Source organism: Haliotis asinina, chromosome 7 (assembly GCF_037392515.1).
Source record: "Haliotis asinina isolate JCU_RB_2024 chromosome 7, JCU_Hal_asi_v2, whole genome shotgun sequence".
NCBI classification, from domain to species: Eukaryota; Metazoa; Mollusca; class Gastropoda; order Lepetellida; family Haliotidae; genus Haliotis; species Haliotis asinina.
The window spans coordinates 65,462,469-65,479,044 of record NC_090286.1 but is presented as its reverse complement, the minus strand read 5'-3'; the positions used below and the strand labels follow the sequence as shown (position 1 = coordinate 65,479,044).

Genomic DNA, 16,576 nt, shown 5'->3' with positions numbered 1-16,576 from the left:
GCCAGTCAGGGTGGCAGCACTTCCCCTAGCCCCAACTGTTGGTGTGATACTCCAAGGACTTGAACCACAGACCAACCGGTCTCCAGACAGACGCATCATCGCTTCACAATAGCTTCCACGAGTCAGGGAGTCTGTCGTCTCTTGTAGACGCTCATGTGGAAATGATCTTAACAAAACCGACCTCATAGCGCTATGTTTGAATCCTTGCCTATGTAACATTACATTAATCTGACCATCGAATGACATGGCTGCTCCCAACACTGTGTAAAGGGATAATACATGCACGCTGTATGTAGTCCTCCATCCATCGGGCCCATAATCAGTGGCAGTAAATTTACATCAAAATCGGTGTTCTTGCTTTAAAAAGACCTCATCTAATTAGCTACTTTGAACAGAGACCATAATAGTCCCTATTATATGGTCTCTGCTGTGAAGAACTTCCGAGCGAACGCTTAGCAGGGCAAATACAGCCTGTATGGAATGAATTTTCATGGGGAAATATTTCTCTCGGCACCGGTTTGCACACGGGCCTTTTACCCACATGCGGTTCATTGAATAAGTTGATAGTGGAGCCAAGTGATTGTTGACAGTGGAGTGGCCCGTCTCACGTGCAGACACGTGCTTTCAGGCACAGCGTTCCCAAAATGTCCACGACGAGAGTCCTCTGACAGTTACAACTCGTTAGTTTAGAACATGGTGAAGGAAAAACCCGATTCGATCAGGACTTACGACCAAGATGGATATAGAAGAAGAGCGGCCTGTTTGTGTTTCAAAGACAGCTCTGAACAGGAGGTATGTTTCACCACTCTTTGATTGATATCAGACTATCTGGCAACACAACCATTTTGGGGGGTCTAGGGACTGAAAATGTGCACAGTAACTGATTCCACAGTGAATATAGCTGATTATCTCAGTAGTGTGGCACGCGACGTTCTCATGCTCATTCCTGCCATTTGAGGGTGTTTATCTGTTTACAGGATTCAGGGGATTTACGTACACGATAAAACCACCAACCAGGCCTCATTTCACTCACACATTAGGCTGTTGAGAAAGTCTTTAGACATCTGATTAAAAAATAACTGGTAAATATGTCGTTTTGAGATGATGTATCTGAATTCGACTGACAATGACAGCAGGTCTCTGTGAGGGTCTCTATGGGTGTGTGTGCCGGATATTTCTGTATTACACATTGGTGGACATGATTGTACTGTGACTGTTGCTCCTGATGAGAAATGTAAATGTTATCGGAATGGGAAGAAGTGCATTATCATATTTTGAAAGAAACCAAATTTAACATAATCCTCACAAAATCAAGATGTTGTCGGTGAATTCATGACAATATAATTATTGTTAGGGTGTTAGGAGCAACACAGGTATGATGTGATAATTGTAATTCAAAACCTTCAGTTCTATTCTAAGTCGTTTTGCAAATGGGGTGGTGTGGTGTTGGTGGTTTAGGGGGTTCAATCTCTCAACCCTACTTTCCCCTCCCCTTTGAAAGTAACTGAAGACCACATTGAAGATTTTTCTTTTGCGTTGTCGGGGTTCAAGGAGTTCTGTTTAAATCAGCGCATCGTTTACTCCTTTCAACATTCATGTATCTGCCCGTGAATATTGATAGTTATCGTAACCTTATAAAAATATGTAAAGCATAGTATCAGCTATCAGTGTCATTTTGGCCTTATGAGGATCTATTAATAGTTCACTATGTGTAGACAGAAATAGAAGTATTTGTGAGGCCTTGGGGTAGATCAGCTTGTGGTCAAAAGGGATGACCTGTTTTTATTATACTGTGCAATGAGCATCTGGCTGGCCTGTATTACTGACAAGACCTGTGGTCAGCTTGGCCACAAAACTGTTGTAACTTTTCTATAAGGGTAGTTCAGGCATTACAGCAGACATGAATTATTTATTCTTCTGTCAGTATAAACATTAATTTACAGTCTTATCCTCAGTGTTGTTAATGACACAACTCTGTATCTATGACACTGCTCTATATCTGTGACACAGCTCTATATCTATGACACAACTCTATATCTATGACACTGCTCTATATCTGACACAGCTCTTTATCTATGACACTCAGCTCTATATCTATGACACAACTCTATATCTATGACACAACTCTATATCTATGACACAACTCTATATCTGACACAGCTCTTTATCTATGACACTCAGCTCTATATCTATGACACAGCTCTATATCTATGACACAACTCTATATCTATGACACAACTCTGTATCTATGACACAGCTCTATATCTATGACACAGCTCTATATCTATGACACTGCTCTATATCTATGACACTGCTCTATATCTGTGACACTGCTCTATATCTGTGACACTGCTCTATATCTATGACACTGCTCTATAGCTATGACACAACTCTATGTCTGTGATACTGCTCTATATCTATGACACAGCTCTATATCTATGACACAACTCTATGTCTGTGACACTGCTCTATATCTATGACACAACTCTATATCTATGACACTGCTCTATATCTATGACAACTCTATATCTATGACACAGCTCTATATCTACGACACTGCTCTATATCTGTGACACAACTCTATGTCTATGACACAGCTCTATATCTATGACACTGCTCTATATCTATGACACAACTCTATGTCTGTGACACTGCTCTATATCTATGACACAACTCTATATCTATGACACTGCTCTATATCTATGACACTGCTCTATATCTATGACACAACTCTATATCTATGACACTGCTCTATATCTATGACACAGCTCTATATCTATGACACTGCTCTATAGCTATGACACAACTCTATGTCTGTGATACTGCTCTATATCTATGACACAGCTCTATATCTATGACACAACTCTATGTCTGTGACACTGCTCTATATCTATGACACAACTCTATATCTATGACACTGCTCTATATCTATGACACAACTCTATATCTATGACACAGCTCTATATCTACGACACTGCTCTATATCTGTGACACAACTCTATGTCTATGACACAGCTCTATATCTATGACACTGCTCTATATCTATGACACAACTCTATGTCTGTGACACTGCTCTATATCTATGACACAACTCTATATCTATGACACTCAGCTCTATATCTATGACACCGCTCTATATCTATGACACTGCTCTATATCTACGACACTGCTCTATATCTGTGACACAACTCTATGTCTATGACACTGCTCTATATCTATGACACAACTCTGTATCTATGACACAGCTCTATATCTATGACACAACTCTGTATCTATGACACAGCTCTATATCTATGACACTGCTCTGTATGACACAGCTCTATATCTACGACACTGCTCTATATCTGTGACACAGCTCTATATCTATGACACTGCTCTATATCTATGACACAGCTCTATATCTACGACACTGCTCTATATCTGTGACACAACTCTATATCTATGACACTGCTCTATATCTGACACAGCTCTATATCTATGACACTCAGCTCTATATCTATGACACAACTCTATATCTATGACACTGCTCTATATCTATGACACAGCTCTATATCTACGACACTGCTCTATATCTGTGACACAACTCTATGTCTATGACACTGCTCTATATCTATGACACAACTCTGTATCTATGACACAGCTCTATATCTATGACACAACTCTGTATCTATGACACAGCTCTATATCTATGACACTGCTCTGTATGACACAGCTCTATATCTACGACACTGCTCTATATCTGTGACACAGCTCTATATCTATGACACTGCTCTATATCTATGACACAGCTCTATATCTACGACACTGCTCTATATCTGTGACACAACTCTATATCTATGACACTGCTCTATATCTGTGACACAACTCTATATCTATGACACTGCTCTATATCTGACACAGCTCTATATCTATGACACTCAGCTCTATATCTATGACACAACTCTATATCTATGACACAACTCTATATCTGTGACACAGCTCTATATCTGTGACACAACTCTATATCTATGACACTGCTCTATATCTGACACAGCTCTATATCTATGACACTCAGCTCTATATCTATGACACAACTCTATATCTATGACACAGCTCTATATCTATGACACTGCTCTATATCTATGACACTGCTCTATATCTGTGACACTGCTCTATATCTATGACACAACTCTATATCTATGACACAACTCTATATCTACGACACTGCTCTATATCTATGACACAACTCTATATCTACGACACTGCTCTATATCTATGACACAACTCTATATCTACGACACTGCTCTATATCTGTGACACAACTCTATATCTATGACACAACTCTATATCTATGACACAACTCTATATCTACGACACTGCTCTATATCTGTGACACAACTCTATATCTATGACACTGCTCTATATCTGTGACACAACTCTATATCTATGACACTGCTCTATATCTGACACAGCTCTATATCTATGACACTCAGCTCTATATCTATGACACAACTCTATATCTATGACACAACTCTATATCTGTGACACAGCTCTATATCTGTGACACAACTCTATATCTATGACACTGCTCTATATCTGACACAGCTCTATATCTATGACACTCAGCTCTATATCTATGACACAACTCTATATCTATGACACAGCTCTATATCTATGACACTGCTCTATATCTATGACACTGCTCTATATCTGTGACACTGCTCTATATCTATGACACAACTCTATATCTATGACACGTGTTTCCAATATTTATATGAGTGTTCCTGTTGTAAACATTACCTGTAAAAAGACAGTGGATAGTTCCCAAAAAGATGAATGGCCCAACTTAAAGTTAAAGCTGTCAGATGTGAGCTTGACACAGTTTACTCCAGGTGGTAGTACACATAATCATTTATGTTAAACATTCTCACAAGTCTCTCTACTTGTGAAGATCCGGGTTAGAATTGATCTTCAGTAACCCATACTGGTCATAAGATGCGACTAACGGGACTGGGTGATTGGGCTTGCTGAGTTGATTGACACATGTCATCTTATCCAAGTTCTGTAGATTGATGCTTATGCTGTTGATCACTGGATTCTCTGGTCCAGATACCATTATTTACAGACTGCCACCATAAAGCAGGAATATTGCATAGTGCAGCATAAAACTAAACTCACTTGCTTACTACAAATTTTCCTTATATAGAATCAGTTGGATTTACTACAAAGTCAGCTGTAGGTACGATCTGAACATGTGGTAGGGACACTGACTCACTGATGATCTGAACATGTGGTAGGGACACTGATGATCTGAACATGTGGTAGGGACACTGACTCACTGATGATCTGAACATGTGGTAGGGACACTGACTCACTGATGATCTGAACATGTGGTAGGGACACTGACTCACTGATGATCTGAACATGTGGTAGGGACACTGATGATCTGAACATGTGGTAGGGACACTGACTCACTGATGATCTGAACATGTGGTAGGGACACTGACTCACTGATGATCTGAACATGTGGTAGGGACACTGACTCACTGATGATCTGAACATGTGGTAGGGACACTGATGATCTGAACATGTGGTAGGGACACTGACTCACTGATGATCTGAACATGTGGTAGGGACACTGACTCACTGATGATCTGAACATGTGGTAGGGACACTGACTCACTGATGATCTGAACATATGGTAGGGACACTGACTCAGATAAACTGTACCAGGCAGTCTTCTATGTTACAGCAGTTTATGGTCTGGGTGATTCATTGGATATACTGTCAATTCCCCTGTGTTACAGCAATATATCACCTGGGTGTTTCAGTGGATATACTGTCACATTCCCCTGTGTTACAGCAAAATAAGACCTGGGTGTTTCAATGGATATACTGTCACATTGCCATGTTACAGCAAAATAAGACCTGGGTTTTTCAGTGGATATACTGTAACATTGCCCTGAGTGACAGCAAAATAAGACCTGGGTGTTTCAGTGGATATACTGTCACATTGCCCTGAGTGACAGCAAAATAAGACCTGGGTGTTTCAGTGGATATACTGTCACATTGCCATGTTACAGCAAAATACGACCTGGGTGTTTCAGTGGATATACTGTCACATTGCCCTGAGTGATAGCAAAATAAGACCTGGGTGTTTCAGTGGATATACTGTCACATTGCCCTGAGTGATAGCAAAATAAGACCTGGGTGTTTCAGTGGATATACTGTCACATTGCCCTGAGTTACACCAAAATACGACCTGGGTGTTTCAGTGGATATACTGTCACATTGCCATGTTACAGCAAAATAAGACCTGGGTGTTTCAGTGGATATACTGTCACATTGCCCTGAGTGATAGCAAAATAAGACCTGGGTGTTTCAGTGGATATACTGTCACATTGCCCTGAGTTACAGCAAAATAAGACCTGGGTGTATCAGTGGATATACTGTCACATTGCCCCGTGTTACAGCAATATATGACCTGGGTGTTTCAGTGGATATACTGTCACATTGCCCTGAGTGATAGCAAAATAAGACCTGGGTTTTTCAGTGGATATACTGTCACATTGCCATGTTACAGCAAAATACGACCTGGGTGTTTCAGTGGATATACTGTCACATTGCCCTGAGTGACAGCAAAATACGACCTGGGTGTTTCAGTGGATATACTGTCACATTGCCATGTTACAGCATGACCTTGTCATAAGATTGAAATACATACTTAATGACAGGAACAACCTTTTATCACTGGAGCAGGGGTTCCAAAATATTTTGAAAGCCACTTTTAGAAAAGTAATTTTGCCAGACTAATTTTCCACTTGCCCTGATTTTATGACAATTGTGATGATGTAATTATAAAAAAATGTCCAAGCATGGTGCTTGATGTCAATATTTACTGGACTGTTTATTGAAAAGTGATAAATAACAAAGAAAGATATCTCTACTTTATTATCATTGCCAAATTTAAAGGCTACATTGTGAGCAGATATGAAGTGAAATCAAAGTTTATATGCAGTTTGAAACCGTAAGTGGAAATTATCAAGTAGCCCATGGTCCGGTAAGATGCCATTATTTGATTGACCGAAATTGACTTGTCCAGGACATTGGGAGATGATGGGATTTTCTAACCCTTGCTTCACCAAGTGACCCATGAATAGTTTCATGGGGGCTCTTATTCATGAAATATGAAGATAACACGAATATGGCTTGGCACAAGAAGCCGGCAGCTTCATATAAGTCCTGCTCTATTACTGTAACATAACACAATACGTAATTATACAGTACACAAGCAATGAATTATTTCAGGACTTGTTTCCACAGTGGCCTGCCTGAGGTCCATAGTAATAGGGACAAATCTAAACAAATCAAGTAGTTCATAGTAATTACATACATGAGAGTTTAGAATAATTTGAATCTATTTGAAAGTAGTATGTATTGAACAGAATCAAGAATAAGTTGATTAATTCTGTTGCTTGAAGATGGATTACCTTGAAGAATTGAATTTAAGTGAAAACCATTATTGTAAAAATATTTATCTGATCTTATTAGGTCATAACAAGGGCAAGAAAGGAAGTAATGGAGAGAATCTTCCTATGAATACCCACATGCACATTTCTGAAATACGTCTATCAAAACAGCGAGCGTTTAATCACTACAACCCAACCTGAAGGGAGCATTGATTATTTGACAAAATCTAGATCCAAAGTTTGCATAGGACTTACTTTTGATGGTCACTTTGATGATGTTAGCCAGAATAATGATTGATGGTTTGCATGCTGACATGTCTGTTAAAACCAGTTTAAGTCTACAACCCTTTGTAGTACTTGTCATACTCATTGTGAATAAGTAAATCCTACCACTTATAGAGACCCTCACATGTGAGGTGATGCATGGCCAGCTTATTACCGTTAGTTTCCAGCATGAGAAGTGTGTGGTTCGACATGCTTCAGGAGCAGGCAGACATGCGGATTGTGGGCTGGACTGAGTGGTTATCCTGATTATGATACAATGTTATGAACACTTGGTTTGTCCTGTCCAGACTTGATTGTGTATCAGACAAAAGGATAAAAAGCTCAAGTAATGCTGACAGCATTCACTAGCTGTCTTTAGTTTTGTTCTGAATGTCTAGGGTCAGTCTATGCCCGTCTCATAGTTGGACATGGAGATGATCTGTGTCAGTAATGCCAGTGATGTGTATGTTGACATTAACATGCCTGGAAGTGCCATTTTGTAACATTTAATGTAATTGCTGTACAAGTGTTTGGCTTTTATGAAAAAAACATCCGAATCAGGGTCTAGCAGTGTGTGCTTCATTTACCTGTCTTGAGTCTGCATCACAATAACATCCCTGTTTAAACTTTCCCTTTCATGAAGGACTTCCAGCTTTGAACATTAGCTAGACCAAGTCACCTTTGTTGTTACAGTGGAACATTAGCTCGACCAAGTCACCTTTGTTGTTACAGTGGAACATTAGCTAGACCAAGTCACCTTTGTTGTTACAGTGAAAGAATATCAGCTGTTTTGTGTGTTGTTGTTACAGCGGCACCCCGGCTTGGTTGTGTGAGGTTGTTACAGTGGAACATCAGCTGGGTTGTATAGCCGGGTTGTGTGAGGTTGTGGAACATCAGGTTGGTTGTATGAGGTTACAGTGGCACATCAGCTGGGGGTTGTGAGGTTACAGTAGAACATCAGATGGGTTGTATGAATTTGTTAGCTGGGTTGTCTGAGGTTGTTACAGTGGAACATCAGCTGGGTTATACGAGGTTGTTACAGTGGCACATCAGCTGGGGGTTGTGAGGTTACAGTAGAACATCAGATGGGTTGTATGAATTTGTTAGCTGGGTTGTCTGAGGTTGTTACAGTGGAACATCAGCTGGGTTATACGAGGTTGTTACAGTGGCACATCAGTTGGATTTTGTGAGATTGTTACAGCCGGGTTGTAGGGGGCTGTTACAGCTGGGGTGTGTGGTGATGTTACTGCTAGGTTGTGTGTGGCTGTTACAGCTGGGTTGTGAGATTGTTACAGCTGGGTTGTGTGGTGATGTTACAGCTGGGTTGTGTGTGACTGTTACAGCTGGGTTGTGTGGGTCTGTTACAGCTGGGTTGTGAGATTGTTACAGCTGGGTTGTGTGGGGCTATTACAGCTGGATTGTGTGTGGATCTTACTGCTGGGCTGTATGGGGCTGTCACAGCAGGGTTGTGTGGGATTGTTATAGCTGGATTGTGTGAGATTTTTACAGTGGAAGATCAGCTGGGTTGTAGGCGGTTGTTACACCTGGGCTAGGTGAGGGTGTAGTGTAAGTTGAACATTAATAAGTCAGCTTCATATCACCTTAACTCATTCACTTTACAAATGAAGCTGGAATAGTGCTGGATGCGGTGTAAAACTAAACTCACTCACTGCAAATGAAGCTAGTCTTCATTTATGAATGAGTATGTATGTTGAATGATGTCCTCGCTCAGAGTTACCTCCCCTGTACTTTTGTTGAGCTGGACAAAGATAATGTCAGCACTCTCTCTCTTTTTCTTTCCCAAACATGTATTTATTTATGAGTGTCTTCTCACACTACATTGCTTTGTTATTGTCTGTACTACCTGTCACCAAGGTGTATCACTATCTGGTGGCTTGCTGTTGGTTCATGTAGATACAATGCCTGATGAAAGTATTTGTGAAGTGAATATTGAATTGATGGAGATGTTTGGCTCTCCGTCCTTATTGATTCTTCTGTTCGGGTGTTGTGTTAAGTCACTTCATATTATCCTGAACAAGGCTCCAGTGACTGGTAGTGTTTGCAGCCAAATCTTTCACAATAGGCCATGGGAAGGAGGTGGGAGGGATTAGTGTATTGTGTCTGGGTTTGGGTTTCACATGGACAATCGCCACATAAGCTCCACGACTGATGACATTGATTGATGTTAGTTTGCTTCATGCAATCAATTGGTACATTGTTTACTAACAGTTAGGTATTACATTGTTCACTCACAATCAGTTAATAACTTATTTAGGCCTGGTTGTTAATTATACTGCTTACATGCAATGGCTTGTTAAACTGGTTACACTTAAGACTGCATAACCCACAAACCCCCCAAAACCAGTGTTAAGCCAGCATTAGTGTTATTGTACTTTACTTTGTGACATATATCTCAGTCAGCTGACTTACTACTGTATTACACATCAGGACATTGTACAACACTGTATATCATTTATCTGTGGTTTTTTTTGTTATCTGCGTCATATTGTATAGCTGAGGGTTGTGTTATATTATTTATATGTACTTTGTGTGATATCCTATACCACATATATCTTCAGATTGTATTATATGGTATATTGCTAGGTTTTGTCACAATGTATAGCTGAGGGCTATATTATTTTTGGGTTGGGTCAAATGTCAGTAGATTGTATCAGATGGTATATTATTACATGGTTGTGCCACAGTGCATATATTTGAGGATTATGTTTTGTTTTTAAGTTGGGTCACATCGTATGTCAGCAGATTGTATTTAACTAAGTTGTGTCAGAAGAAATTGAGTTGAGGTACAATACTTTTCTATCCTTTAAACATAAGATTAGTGTGGAACATGAACATGTGAAGGTTTTGATTGTGAGATATGTTTAGGGCATGATGTACATAATATGTGTATTTAATGCTGTACTGCTACAGTGACATGTTGTTGTACATGATTATCATATATTACATCACCCGTCTTGAAAGCCTCAAGTCAGTGTTTTTGGGCAGGTATATTTCTTGTCTGGATGGTGGATGGTCACCTGGCACTAGAGCCTGGTACTAGTGGATGGTCACTTGGCACTAGTTGATGGTCACCTGGCACTAGAGCCTGGCACTATTGGATTGTCACCTAGCACTAGAGCCTGGTACTAGTGGATGGTCACCTGGTACTAGTGGATGGTCACCTAGCACTAGAGCCTGGTACTAGTGGATGGTCACTTGGCACTAGTTGATGGTCACCTGGCACTAGAGCCTGGCACTATTGGATTGTCACCTAGCACTAGAGCCTGGTACTAGTGGATGGTCACCTGGCACTAGAGCCTGGTACTAGTGGATGGTCACTTGGCACTAGTTGATGGTCACCTGGCACTAGAGCCTGGCACTATTGGATTGTCACCTAGCACTAGAGCCTGGTACTAGTGGATGGTCACCTGGCACTAGAGCCTGGTACTAGTGGATTGTCACCTAGCACTAGAGCCTGGCACTAGTTGATGGTCACCTGGCACTAGAGCCTGGCACTATTGGATTGTCACCTAGCACTAGAGCCTGGTACTAGTGGATGGTCACCTGGCACTAGAGCCTGGTACTAGTGGATTGTCACCTAGCACTAGAGCCTGGTACTAGTGGATGGTCACCTGGCACTAGAGCCTGGTACTAGTGGATTGTCACCTAGCACTAGAGCCTGGCACTAGTTGATGGTCACCTGGCACTAGAGCCTGGCACTATTGGATTGTCACCTAGCACTAGAGCCTGGTACTAGTGGATGGTCACCTGGCACTAGAGCCTGGTACTAGTGGATTGTCACCTAGCACTAGAGCCTGGTACTAGTGGATGGTCACCTGGCACTAGAGCCTGGCACTATTGGATTGTCACCTAGCACTAGAGCCTGGTACTAGTGGATGGTCACCTGGTACTAGTTCGCTTCTCAGAGTGAGTTTGCTTCTCAAAGTCAAGCTGATGTTGTGATTCTATGTGAAACATCATTTTCTTTTTGTCAGAGGAATGTCTGTAATCGAATGTGATTGTGTCCAGATGTATTCCCAGTTCATAAAGATTATGAATATTCTTGGAAGTTTCAAATTTTTTGTGACTCTGTGAGCTGAGTGTGTTTCTGGTCTGGTTGGAGGAAGTGACTGTAACCGGTACATGGTCGAGATAGGTACTGTGGGTGTCTGAAAACTAGGTTAAATATGCCATAGTTTTATGCACACACGTAAGGAGTCTGGAAAATCACAAAACAATAAAAAAGTAAAAAAGCAGACATGTTTACTGTAGTTAGCTAAAATGTTTGATTCTATATTCAGTTCGTACAACATTTGCACAATAACAACTGCACAACAACTGATACTGACTTCTGTGATATCAGCTTGAAATCATGAGGCATGAGGCGGTGAAGTTCACTGCTGCTTCACTGTTGCTGTTACATAGATCCTGTAATCCAGGCGGTGTTTCTCTCACTGTGTCCTACATCTGGATACTGACTACCGGTTCAGTAGTGGCTGTTATATAGATCCTGTCATCCAGGTGATGTTTCTCTCACTGTGTCCTACATCTGGACTACCGGTTCAGTAGTGGCTGTTATATAGATCCTGTCATCCAGGCGGTGTTTCTCTCACTGTGTCCTACGTCTGGATACTGACTACCGGTTCAGTAGTGGCTGTTATATAGATCCTGTCATCCAGGCGATGTTTCTCTCACTGTGTCCTACATCTGGATACTGACTACCGGTTCAGTAGTGGCTGTTATATAGATCCTGTCATCCAGGCGGTGTTTCTCTCACTGTGTCCTACGTCTGGATACTGACTACCGGTTCAGTAGTGGCTGTTATATAGATCCTGTCATCCAGGCGATGTTTCTCTCACTGTGTCCTACATCTGGATACTGACTACCGGTTCAGTAGTGGCTGTTATATAGATCCTGTCATCCAGGCGGTGTTTCTCTCACTGTGTCCTACGTCTGGATACTGACTACCGGTTCAGTAGTGGCTGTTATATAGATCCTGTCATCCAGGCGATGTTTCTCTCACTGTGTCCTACGTCTGTATACTGACTACCGGTTCAGTAGTGGCTGTTATATAGATCCTGTCATCCAGGCGATGTTTCTCTCACTGTGTCCTACGTCTGTATACTGACTACCGGTTCAGTAGTGGCTGTTATATAGATCCTGTCATCCAGGCGATGTTTCTCTCACTGTGTCCTACGTCTGTATACTGACTACCGGTTCAGTAGTGGCTGTTATATAGATCCTGTCATCCAGGTGATGTTTCTCTCACTGTGTCCTACGTCTGTATACTGACTACCGGTTCAGTAGTGGCTGTTATATAGATCCTGTCATCCAGGTGATGTTTCTCTCACTGTGTCCTACGTCTGTATACTGACTACCGGTTCAGTAGTGGCTGTTATATAGATCCTGTCATCCAGGTGATGTTTCTCTCACTGTGTCCTACGTCTGGATACTGACTACCGGTTCAGTAGTGGCTGTTATATAGATCCTGTCATCCAGGTGATGTTTCTCTCACTGTGTCCTACGTCTGTATACTGACTACCGGTTCAGTAGTGGCTGTTATATAGATCCTGTCATCCAGGTGATGTTTCTCTCACTGTGTCCTACGTCTGTATACTGACTACCGGTTCAGTAGTGGCTGTTATATAGATCCTGTCATCCAGGTGATGTTTCTCTCACTGTGTCCTACGTCTGTATACTGACTACCGGTTCAGTAGTGGCTGTTATATAGATCCTGTCATCCAGGTGATGTTTCTCTCACTGTGTCCTACGTCTGTATACTGACTACCGGTTCAGTAGTGGCTGTTAACATGGTTAAATCCTATATATCCAGGCAGTATTTCTCTCACTGTGTACTATGTCTGGATACTGACTATTGGTTCAGTAGTGATTACTGTTTCATTAGTGGGTGTTGTGTCCTAAGTGACCTGGTGGTGTCTGTATCACAGTGTCCTTCGTCTGTGTACTGATTACTGTTTCATTAGTGGGTGTTGTGTCCTATGTGGCCTGGTGGTGTCTCTGTCACAGTGTCCTACGTCTGTGTACTGATTACTGTTTCATTAGTGGGTGTTGTGTCCTAAGTGACCTGGTGGTGTCTCTATCACAGTGTCCTACGTCTGTGTACTGATTACTGGTTCATTAGTGGGTGTTATGTCCTATGTGGCCTGGTGGTGTCTCTGTCACAGTGTCCTATGTCTGTGTACTGATTACTGGTTCATTAGTGGGTGTTATGTCCTTTATGTCTAAGTGGTGTCTTTCACAGCCTTGCATCTCTCAAGTTGACACAGCTGTTGAGATGTTGAAATGATTTGCTAAATTTTAACTTACTGCCTGATTGTAGCATAGCTGTTCTTGCTGAAAGTTTAACATAGCGCATCACATGAGTACATCATCAATTTAATCAATATGTGCCTGTCTGCATGACGGCTAGGAAGCAGTTGTCTACCTGTGCTGAATAAGGCTTAGTCTCAGGGAAAACTTTATAGTATGATTAACACCGTATTAGCATGGAGACAGGACTAGGCATTATACTAATTACTGTCTGTGTGATTTAGAGTGGAACAGATGAATGCTGCATGGGAGAAACAGATCTGATGTGTTGAAGGTGCTTTTCTGTCATCATGGTTGTAGAAAAGGTATCAACTGTGTGGTATACAAATTGACACTGGACCCAACAAAATTTATTAGTACATCCACAGGGATGCAGAAAAGGTGCAAATACTATTGCAAAAATTCCAATCAAGTAACAATGTCATCACTGAGTATGCTACTAGCTGGGTATGATATCATTGATATCATATACTATACAATAACAGTGTTCATGATATTTCATTGTTTGGGACCCCACTGTTCAAGTTCATTTTCAGGACCTTCAAATACAGGACTCAAGGTCAACACTCAAGGTCAATCCCTGACATACAGCTCAACACTGGCTGGCTGATATAGAGGGAGCATAACACAGGGTAGCTGATATAGAGGGAGCACACACAGGGTAGCTGATATAGAGGGAGCTCAGCACTGGCTAGCTGATATGGAGGGAGCATAACACAGGGTAGCTGATATAGAGGGAGCACAACACAGGGTAGCTGATATAGAGGGAGCACAACACAGGGTAGCTGATATGGAGGGAGCACAACACAGGGTAGCTGATATAGAGGGAGCTCAACACTGGCTAGCTGATATAGAGGGATCATAACACAGGGTAGCTGATATAGAAGGAGCACAACACAGGGTAGCTGATATGGAGGGAGCACAACACAGGGTAGCTGATATAGAGGGATCATAACACAGGGTAGCTGATATAGAAGGAGCACAACACAGGGTAGCTGATATAGAGGGAGCACAACACTGGCTAGCTGATATAGAGGTATCATAACACAGGGTAGCTGATATAGAAGGAGCACAACACAGGGTAGCTGATATAGAGGGAGCTCAACACTGGCAGGCTGATATAGAGGGAGCACAACACAGGGTAGCTGATATGGAGGGAGCACAACACAGGGTAGCTGATACAGAGAGCTGGGAAAGTATATCCCTTTGTCTGCACTTCCTTGGTGTGAGCTGTAACCAGAAATGTAAAGGAATTTATTTAAGTTTCTGTCAAGATGTCCACAGTTACCAGTTTGGCGTTTCACTAGATCTGAAATTCATCCAACGATCAATGTTCGTTTTGTGTACTGTAGCACTGGCATAGGTGTGAGGTGAACAGAAGACTGATTTTCTTTGGATCTGTTTTTTGTCAAGATGTCGGTTGTTGTTGATAGTGGTCCAACTGGTGTCTTCTGTGCACATATTTCCAAGCATTGTGATAGCTTTAGTGGGAAAAAACAGATTTGATGTATAGCCTCTGTATTACCCTCTGATGTATTGGGAGGCAGGGACTAGTGCCAAGCAGAGTTAAAGGAGATGCAACAGTTCGTGCAGGGAAAACATGAAACATGCAAGGGTTGCACATTGTCATTTTGATGATAGGTTTTGGTTCAGTCTGAGTGGAACAGAACTGAACTCTCTTCAGGCATCCTGTTTTAGCTCTCATTGTCAGCTCAGGTTTTTGTCCTCATCAGATGATAAATGGTTGCATGTTAACCTTTGGGCATGAGTAATCCTATATCGGTCTAGAGTGTAGCTGTACATATCTGTTGATTCATCCCATGAGTATCCAAACCTGTGACGAACTTCTGCTATCTTGTTCAATGGAGCACATGACAAAATGCATCACTCCAATTATGTGTCTTCTTGCAGTATGAAACAAGGACTTGTATGTGGAACAAGACCCACATGTCTTGAGAGTCTGGTGATTTGTTGGTGATGTTATGTTTACATATATACATGGGCAGATAAGAGACACATACACCAGGATTGTGGTGATTGTGCTGGTTATGTCCTGGTTATTTATACACCAGGCCCCGGAGGCTGTTGATGGTATTAGGTTAGACTCGTGCCTGATTTTGTTCCTGGGTTTGTGTAGGAATTAGTGTCTGGCTATTGAAATGGTATTTAATAGATTAAGATTTCTTAGATTCTAGAGATGTCTTGGCAACCATGGCAACAGGGTAATTTAATCTATTAATTCAACTTGTAGATTTGACAAGGGTTGTCATGAATTGGTCATCATGAATGACACACAGTTGCTTTAACGCTCTGGGGAATGACATTCTACTTTGAATGTACAGCTATTATTTCCTACATTGTGATCTGCCTCTCAGAGGAGGAATTGGCAAATGAACCTTCAAGGAATTCCTGTTGGTGAGTTGCTGCCATAGCTCTGTGGTAACCATATCATGTCTCGTGATAAAGCAGGTATAAAACCTGTCATGGAATTTCAGTCTGTAAGTAGTTTTGGGGGGTTCGACCCAGTGACATGT

General features: G+C 41.5%; 1 protein-coding gene across 1 annotated transcript in view; it reads left to right on the top strand.

Moving 5' to 3' along the window:
- The first annotated feature begins 536 nt into the window (after positions 1–536).
- LOC137290911 (diphosphoinositol polyphosphate phosphohydrolase 1-like) overlaps positions 537–16,576 on the top strand; it is a 95,459-nt gene continuing 79,419 nt past the window's right edge. The window contains exon 1 of the mRNA XM_067822113.1: positions 537–792. Coding sequence (XP_067678214.1) covers positions 694–792 — 99 coding nt within the window. The 5' untranslated portion in view covers positions 537–693. The remainder of the gene's footprint in view (positions 793–16,576) is intronic.